General features: G+C 40.2%; 1 protein-coding gene across 3 annotated transcripts in view; it reads left to right on the top strand.

Annotated features, from left to right (window-relative positions):
* Positions 1 to 236: 236 nt before the first annotated feature.
* pank1.L (pantothenate kinase 1 L homeolog) overlaps positions 237 to 10,170 on the top strand; it is a 28,064-nt gene continuing 18,130 nt past the window's right edge. Inside the window, exon 1 of one of the 3 annotated variants that reach the window (XM_018225320.2) lies at positions 237 to 660. In XM_018225320.2, coding sequence (XP_018080809.1) covers positions 432 to 660 — 229 coding nt within the window. In that variant the 5' untranslated portion in view covers positions 237 to 431. Of the gene's footprint in view, positions 661 to 2,300; positions 2,586 to 8,811; positions 8,830 to 10,170 lie in introns of those variants that run through there. The other 2 variants (XM_018225321.2, XM_018225322.2) reach the window with 2 other exon arrangements.

Below are 10,170 nucleotides of genomic sequence, written 5' to 3'. Positions count from 1 at the left end.
ACTTTCTAAACTGACTTCTTCCAGGTCTTCTATCACTAGGGTCTTATCTTGGGCTGCCTACTGATACTGAACAAACGAAAATACAGAGTTTCAGGGCCCCAGCAATGATCAAGCCCCCTACAGTTGTCCCACCCTAACCCCCCTCATGGCTGCCCTTGCTGCTTCCATGATAAGCCTATTTATTCCACCTACAGCTTGTCCCTGTCTCCAGAAGCACGCCTTTCTCCTGTCATGCGGTGGGCGGTGCATGACGTCACTGGTAGCTGCACTGGCTGCAGTCCTAACACGAGTGTGACCATGATGTCACGAATAACTGCATTTATGGCGTGGTGGCACCTACTTCAGGAACAGTGTTAGCACTGAGGAAAGGACAAAAGGACTGAGCTTAAGGGAACCGTTTCCAAGGCAGGGACACCGATACTGTAACAATAATGGGAGATCAGTGCAAGCCCAAGACACCCAATGATTCCTACATACAGAATGGCTTCCACTCACCAGCAGCCCCCCTCCTGCTCAACAATGGAGAATCAAGCAGGAGCCTCCCTGATCATGCACCGCTGCAACACCACCGTGGGCAGCCAGACCCTCTCCACCAGGGATCCCCGGCCAAGAAGAGCAGGGTCAGGAGAAGAATGGATTCAGGCAGGAGGAACAGACCCCGTAAGTGGCCAGTTTTGGTGGTCCAACAGTGGTGCATGCCTGTCCCCACTTATTTCCCCTCTTAACTGGAAATACCTATGACCTTAGAGTGAACAGTGAGAAATGTCATAAGGGTATCTGGGAGTTGTAGTCTACTCGCAGCTGAAGGATTGGATGTGACAGTTTTAACCTTCAGCTGTTACATAACTACAACTCCCAGTGACCCCTATTGACATTCTAATTTAGAAGAGGGTTAATAGGATCAGCGATATTTATTACTGTGACATCAATAGCCCTGTATCATTTGAATGCAAAATGTACTGAGATTAATGCGGGCATTGAATGCTGCTGGCTGGGGCACACACACAGAGCAGCCCCTCATTCATATAGCTGACTTTGGGCAGATGTCAATCAGCACCCGAGCTAAGAATTTCTGCAGCAGCGACTGTGCATGCCCGATGCTAAATGAATGGCCTGCATGCTGCTTTGGGTCTGTGAGGGACATTGCCATGTCCAAGTGCCATCATCATTGTGTCAAGCGGGGTGCTCTCTCCTTGGGCCGCACTGTGTGCCATCTCAGCAGTCCTGGACTGGCAATCTGTGGGTTATGGCAAATACCAGAGGGGCTGCCATAAAATGCCATAGAAAGTCACTATTTAGTGGGCTGGTGGGGAGCTGATTGGGCCTCTGTGTACTTGGAATTCCAGGGCCTATTTTGACTCCCAGTCCAGACCTGCATCTCACTCTATGGGCGACTGGATGACAAGGCAGCAGCACCCCTCTCCTCCATCTCCTTCAGTTTTCCCTGAATGTGCATCCTCCAATCCCCCCTCCCTGTCTGGGCACTGCAGAGTGGAAATCCAATGTTTCTCCCAGTGCTGTAACACCTTCAGTACCAGCAGGGGGTGACTGGAGAATAAACCTGCCCCCCCCCCCCGTCAACACATGCAAAACGGTGATAATGAATGTGCGAGTGGTAAACAAGAAAGACAGGATTTACCGGTACAGTATCAATAACATAATACAATGTGTTGCTTCCAGGGATGCAGGGAGGTAATGGGAGTAGGCACTTAGTCAGTAGCTAAAGAGGAATAAAGTGAGCAAAGGATTGAATTCGATATTTATGTCCTGTAGCAACCTGTGCTACCTACAGATCCAGGATGAGGTGACCCCTAGGCATTTTTTGGAAAAAAATACCGGCCTTACTATTTATTTATATTATTTCCCTATTAATAGCGTTAGGGTCAAGTATCATTTTTACTGGCCAGGCCAGTAAAATAATGGCCAGGTGGCAACCCTACCCCTGTAATCATTATTCATCCAGTTCACCCTCATTTGTGTGTCTGTATTATACTGACATTAACAGAGGAGGACATGGAAGCACAGGGATGGTCAACTGGAAAGCCAGAACGGAGGAATATTATGGGAACTGTGATGCGATAATGCAGCATTTTCTTATCCTTCTGACTGTAGCTATTCCCAAGCCCCCCTCCTTTTTTCTCTTCCCTGACACCATGAAGCAAAGAGTGGATGGATTGGTGCTGGCTCAGTCAGTAGGTGTGTAGTCTGACTGCTTGTAATCAATGCTGAGTTAAATGCCATCTGAGCAGAGCCAATGGGGAGAGAGGAGGCAGGACACACCCACTGACACCATAGGAGGCTGGGCTGGGGAGCAGCCAGTAGGTAGCCAGTGAGCATGGCTATTGTGACTACATGGTAAATACCGTGTGCAGAAAGCTCAGTTCATGAGGCGTTTCACAATTTATATGCAGGGGAAAAAAGTCACCTTGTTCCCAGTGATTTCACACAGGGCATTCTTGAAATGAAAGGGTGCAGGGGACATCTCAGGACCTGTCTTGGTGCTCAGTAGAAGAATAAGTCCAACACACTCTGTATTTAAACCCCCCAGCACTTTACAATGAAGCTTATTGATGACAGAAAACATTGTAAGTACAATATTCAATATTTCTGCATCATATTTTTTTTTTTGCAGCTGTCTATGCATGTTGGAAGTGTGGATTCATATATATATATATATATATATATATATATATATATATATATATATATATATATATATATATATATATATATATATATATATATATATATATATATATATATATATATACAGTTAAATATGTGCACTCCACATCCAAAGTCTGTGACCTGGGTGCCAAGTGAAAAATGTCTTTACCTTTTGCTATATATATATAACAAGGGAAAGTTGTGTTCACCACTACTTTTTAAAAACAGTAAGCAGGGGTGCATTGAGGCTGTGACCACAACATTCACAAAAACAAGAGGTTCTCTGCACTCAACCCATTATCAATATATTAAGGACATTGAAACCTTTTGTGCATACTGCTACTAATAATGTCTTACCCTTTATAAAAAAACAGGGATTGTTTGTCCATATATTGCAACATATTTTGCTGTATGGCCAGTTCTACACTCCACTTTCTTCTGATTCATTAAGAATTCTATTGCTTCATTATACAATTTACAATGTTTTACCTGCAACTTACTTGCTGCTTTCAAAGTAAAATATATATATATATATATATATATATATATATATATATATATATATATATATTCAGTATAGCTCAGTGAGTGCTCTTGCTGCAGGCTCAAGTCACAGCAGGGAGTTAGCGCTCCAGCTGATGTTACACTGCAACTCCCAGCATTCACTGACAGCCACTATGAAGTGAGCTCCTGCTGTTAGAGACATTGCAACTGCCAGAAAACACCTTGACAGACAGGTGAAGGTCTGGAACTTGTGATCCCTAATACAAACTTGGTCATAATGTTGATTTAGTTGCAAAAGTGCACCTCAGCTAGAATCCTGGTTATATGCATTGTGATCAGATGTACACTCTTCCATAGCCCATAGTATGTTCCTTATTCTGCTACCTTCCAGGAGTTCTCCACCCAAAAACTGATTTTTGCAAAATGAAAGAAATGTCATTCTAAGCAATTGCTGTTCTTTCTGGCTGCACTACTTACTCTGACTGCTGAAACAATATAGCACAAGTCAGCTGATTAGAGGCGAAGGAATCGTAGAATCATTGTGGGGGGTACCAAGATGCTAAACACCATGGCAATAATTTTAGTCTCTTACTTCCAACCCCAGGCTGGAATGCCAGGATAATTTTTATTTCAACGTTTTGCAGCCATATTTTTGGCCCAGACATTCCCTGTCTTTGCGAATGCAAAGTAAAAGTTGACGTAGATTTTCTGTGCACGTTCAGGTCGGAGCAGGAGTTTCTGGAAAAACAGAATAATATGACTCTGTAGCAATGAGAGGAAAAAAGTATGCAGAAATAAGCAACTAGAATCACAGGGAGGCCTAACAATGATGTACATATACATCTATATATATATATATATTACAAATCGCTTTAAAAACATTAAATATCGTTAACTAATATATATACATAATATATGTCATTATGCAAAACAGTGGAGGGTGAATATGCCCTTTAAATGTCAGGAAGGGCTTTGCAGGTCCCTCTCGTTTAAAGGGGTTGTGAACCTTTGAATTAACTTTTAGTATGATGTAGAGAATGATATACTAAGACAAATTTCAATTGTTTTTCACTTTTCATTATTTGTGTTTTTTGAGTTATATAGCTTTTTATTCAGCAGCTCTCCAGTTTGCAATTTCAGCAATCTGGTTGCTATGGATGAAATTACCCTAGCAACCATCAGGCCCGGATTTGTGACGAGGCCACAAAGGCCCGGGCCTAGGGCGCCAGAATATTAGGGGCCGATTCGCGCTCGCACCAGAGGGGGGTAAGCGGGCGGGCAGTAGAACCATTCGCCCGCTGGCAATCATGCATTGATTTAGACTAGAGACTGGAATATGAATAGGAGAAGTCCTGAATAGAAAGATGAGTAATAAAAAGTGGCAATAACAATAAATGGATAACCTTACAGAGCATTTGCTTTTTAGATGGGGTCCCCAATTTGAAAGCTGGAAAAAGTCAGAAAAAGGCATATAATTTAAAAACTATACAAAATAAAAAATGAAGACCATTTGTAAAGTTGCTTAGAAGCAGTCATTCTACAACATACTAAAAGGTAAACCACCTCTTTAAGTAGCAGGCATGTTATATTAGTAACCTTTCAAATGTTTTTGGATTTCAAACTCACAATATTATCTAGAAGCCGTCAGCCGCAGGGTCATGCAGCAACCACTGCACTGACAAAAGGTCTCTGCGTTTACAAGACCCATTGTACTTATCATCTGTATGTGCTAAACTCGGAGAATACTTTAGATCAACACTGCTGTTCTGAATGGCTGAACCTGATAGACATGCGTCTGTTACGTGTCACTGTAAGGGATCTGATCCATTGCAAAGGAACAAGCCCTCTGTCTAGTTACGCACACAATATATTGTTTCCCAAAAGTGACATACAGAATAAGCTCTATTCAGCATGAAACTGCCTGATGCCACTGCCACACTAGTATTGTGTATATGTCAATAATGACTGAAGCTGAGTGGATACAGAAAAGGGTAATGGGATCCAGTTGTAAAAAAAACAAAAAAAACTGTTTTTCTGTTTTGCAGGGTTAACTTTTATGTGTGTTATTGATGTTACTTGGCAAGGGTCCACGTTGGACATAGTCTCAATGACACATTTCAGTTGCACAAGCAAAGTTCACCAGGTTTCCTCCAAATTATCTTCCCCTGGCAGCGTTTTTTAAGTTTTCCTTTTTCTCAGGATTATTATCATTTGATCACCCCTGTAAGTGGAGATGCTTAAAGGGCCAGTAACAAAAGTTAAAAACAAGTATGCTATACATATATATATATATATATATATATATAATACACAAAAGCCATGAATAGCCTGTAAATTATATCCTTATAAACGGTGAGTTCTGATGTCATCAGTTATAAACGGTGAGTAGTGATGTCATTTCTGTCACATGACTCACTGAAACTTGTGTATTATAATAAATAATCGGAGTTCCATGACCTGTATAAAAACACTCGGCCTTTGGCCTCGTGTTTTTATATGGTCATGAAACTCCTCGGTAACTTATAATATCCTTATATTTTACAAGAGGGGGTACTTTATTCTCTATATATTGTTTATGTTTTGCCAACATCTGTATATAGGCATTTAAAACACACTGCATTTTGAGTATTGGAAAAAAACACTCCAAATGATTATAGGCACCATTCCCAGAAGGCCAATGGTACAAAATGCATGTTCTCCTTTTTCAGCCAGCAGTCAAAAGGCCAAATTTGGTGGTGCAGTGGTATTACTGGAGCTTGTGTACCATGAGCCTTTCATTATAACTCTTCTTTCATCTCTTAAATACTGAGATTATTTTGTTGTAAATTTTGTAACTATTATCTGCTATGCAAATGTGGGTCCTAAAGGCTCACTGGGGTACTGGAGAAATTCAAGGGATTCTGGTCTGGTCTGCTAAACCTGAAATACACACTGTAATTGCTGCAGGCAGAGACAGACACTAGCACTCCGTATTGTGTTAACAAGTCCAAGCAACTTCCTAGTATATGTTATACTATATATATTACACATTTTAAGTTGTTTTTAAGTTATTTGTAAATGCAATTGCTACTGAAGACATTATATGCTTTGCACTGCTAGTTCTGACTCCTGAAACTATATAGCAGAAGCCAGCAGATCAACAGATATGGAGAACTGTATCTTGTATGGTGTAAAGTTTGACTTCTCCAATAACAGTTTATGCATTTCTAGTTCATACAATTTAATCCTTTATCACCTATTAGGAAAATGATCCTGGGAAACGATTACCTGAGAAATAAGTGGTTAGTAGCTTTGACACACAGATATATTTGTGTATTAACCAGGGAAGCTTGCAAGGCACTTTTGCACCCATTGCACCAAGGATCACATTTCCTTATTGCTTGTGTATTTAGATTGGAAATAATCAATCTCAGCCTGAACTCTAATAACTGCCTAAACCGGAACTATGGCATATTTATTCCCTGGCCTACCCTTGGAAAGTGGCTGTGAGTTGTTTCTTTGCCCATTGCTGCATTATATATGGTGATATGAGCTCAGGTGGTGTTGGAGTGCTCCCTTGTATACTCAAATGCACACTTATTTGGATAAATGAAGAATAAAAAGCACTCCACTGTAAATCATTGTGAAACATTACTTCTTACCTCAGGCAAGGTCACTGACCCAAAATAGGTCCAGGGTGGGCTACTGCTGTCTTCTCCTAGCTTTCCAGGCATCCTCTTAGTCAGGCTTTAAGACTTTGGTGTATTCGCTGTATAGAACTCTTCCAAATCATTTATTGCTGTCAGTGTGCCAAGTCTAATGAGACCCAGGAGATGCCTGGGAAGTTGGACATTTTTCTTAGCTATAATTATTCTCCCAGACTGTATGGTTCTAACACACATACTGTATGTATATATATATATATATATATATATATATATATATATATATATATATATATATATATATATATATATATTTCATTAAAGGAAAACGATACCCCCGAAACAATGTAGGTCTCTAAAAAAGATATTGCATATGTAAAACCCTGTTTCATGTAAATAAATCATTTTCATTATAATATACCTTTTTAGTAGTATGTGCCATTGGGTAATTAGAAATAGAAAATTGCCATTTTAAATAATAAGGGCCGCCTCCTGGGATCGTAGGATTCACGGTGCATACAAACAAACCAAACAAACCGCCATACATGCTAGGTCACATGAGCCAATTAACAGACAGAGTTCTGTATTTTGCTTCCTCACTTCTTCCTGTTAAAACATTAATTGGCTAAAAAGTATGTTTTTTGAGGTGGAAAGGTTAAATGTATACCATTTAAAGCTTGTTTTTGAAAAAAATGTGATTTGGACCTTGCAAATGAGTGCAACAGCCAGTTTGTTGTGTTTAGTTGCCTGACAGGTTTTTTTTTTACTGCTGAAATGTGTTTTTTCACCTTTAGCTATTTTCATTTAATTCCAGGTACTTATTGATGTCAGTAGGGTTTAGAGGTCACTTACTTGCAGCAAAAACATTTATTATGTTTTTCATCTTTGTGCTGCCTCCAGAAGAAAAAAAAAAAAAAAACAAGGCACATAGAATTGTTGCTTAAGATTGTGTGTTACCTTTGGCCTCTAGCTAGAGAATCCACACAATACAATTTAAAGGAATAGTGACATGTTCCAGTTGTAACAGGAACATGTCACAATGCCTGTATAAAGGTGCCCAGCACTAATACCACATTTTGTCTTGCTTCCCACCCTCTGCTACTCATTTATCTTGAGCCAGACACACAGGGGAACAGGACGGGGAAGTTTGGAATTGACGTCAGGCTTGGAATTGACGTCAGGCTTGTGTGGGCAGGGCTGGAGGACAAATGCAAACAGTACCTTGACACAGGTGATAAGTGGACAGCTTGGGGGGAGACAGGGCAGATTTCAACACAGGATTAGCAATGGGGTAAATTTACACAGGCATAACGACACCCTCTTGTTAAAACTAGGAATGTGTCACTATGTCTTTTAATGTCTTCAACAAAAAGAAAACACAGAACTACTGTAGAACCCCCATTTTACATTTTTCTGGGAACCAGAAAAAAATTGTTTAAAATCTGGGAAAATATTAAATCAGGGAAATGCATTATGTATTATATATCGGTGGGACTACAAGCAGGCGTAACATGAGGGAAAACGTAAAAACAGAGTATGTAAAATTGAGGTTCCGCCGTATTTATTATTTATATAGTGCTGACATATTCTGCAGCGGTTTATACAGAAATTATACATAATTTATTAACCATACCTCCCAACATTTTGGAAGTAAAAAGAGGGACAAAAAAAAAATTTCCGCACGTAGCGCAGCAATTTTTTGACCACACCCCTTTCTGTGGCCACACCCCCTAATTACCATGTTCGTTTCACAAAATTTGGCAGGTTATGAAAGTTTGAAAATATTTCTCCTTATCTAAACTGTGTTTTTGTGTCTCAAAATTGTTACAAAGTATCTTATTTGCACCTGTTAGCTGTTCTGGGCTCTCTGCTAAAAGCCAATTAAGTGAGAAACTTTGTTTCTTTTTCTGGCTGTTCAGTGCAGAGAAAAGAGGGACTTTCCAGTACAAATGAGGGACTGCGGGTTGAGCTGTCATAAGAGGGACTGTCCCTCCGAAAAAGGGACAGTTGGGAGGTATGTATTAACATGTATTTATATAGCGCCAACATATTGCGTAGCACTGTAATCACATCAGTCCCTGCAGTCCCTCATTTGTGGACATAATAATCTAAGTCCCTATCACACACATACACACAACAGGATCATTTTGCACAGTACCCAATTAACATTCCTTTATGCTTTTGCAGCGAGTTGGGGGAGGGAATGAGAGTACCCGAAGCAAACCCCTGCAGACATTTTGGAAAAAAAAAACAACCACTATTTCTCCAAAAATGAAGAATTTGAATTAATTAAGTTTAGGATGTGATTGATAAATGTTTTTAGTACCACTATTTTTCAGATACATTTTTGAAACACTTTTCAAAACAGCAAGTTTAATGATAAAGTCGCTATTTAAAATTCAATTTGATGTTTTAGGGTAGGACTACACGGATGTTCAACGAAGTCGAAGCGTTGATCCAATGCGAAACGACTGTCAGATGCAGACACAGCGTGCAGCGTCTGCATCCAACAGTCGTGTCGAGATCAACGCTGCGACTTCATCCGACAATGCATTCACTTACCTTCTTTCCGTCGCATGCGATATGTCGCAGGGGTTTTGTTGCAGCGCATCACAGTCCGTCGAAAACGTCCATGTAGTCCTACCCTTAGGAAGGGATATGCCGGGGAACTGGAGTGAGATTGTGTCCAATGGTTTTGTTGTCTAGGCTGGATCAGCTCTTGCCCAGTTTTTTAAGGGGATAGCGTAGTATGTTAATACCATCAGTATATGTTTTATTGATATGGGAACTGCCAGGCCGACACAGGGATATGGGGCCACTGCTATGTCTAAGGAGACTTGTATTCTCAAACCATGATGTAAAGTCTAACTTTAAAGGGCACCTGTCACCCAAAATTGGCCATCTCCATCCCACTGCGGGCAACCATGGTTAGAGGCGCACATGCACATAATGAGCACTATTCCTGGTGTGCTTGCCATGCTCTTGCGTGTGAGGGCACATGGATGCACATAATAAGTAAAAGCTGTAGTATTATTCTGAAAACTTCATAGGCCCCATTGAGATTGGGATAGTAAATATGTGGTTATCTCTTATTTGGAAAATATAATTTGTAACATATCTTGTTTATTTCATCCCAAGGCTCAATCATAGGCCCCACTGAGACTGGGATAGTAAATATGTGGTTATCTCCTATTTGAAAAATATCATTTGTAACATATCTTGTTTATGTTATCCCAAGGCTCAATCACTTCACTGGCAGCTACGAGCACTGATTCCTTCTACATAATTGCAAAAAAACAAGACCATCAGAGTGTTTCTGTAGGAATGAATTGAGTGTGTTTTATAGCACACCATA

This window comes from Xenopus laevis, chromosome 7L, assembly GCF_017654675.1.
Source record: "Xenopus laevis strain J_2021 chromosome 7L, Xenopus_laevis_v10.1, whole genome shotgun sequence".
In the NCBI taxonomy this organism is placed as follows: Eukaryota; Metazoa; Chordata; class Amphibia; order Anura; family Pipidae; genus Xenopus; species Xenopus laevis.
This window is presented reverse-complemented; position numbering and strand designations above follow the sequence as displayed.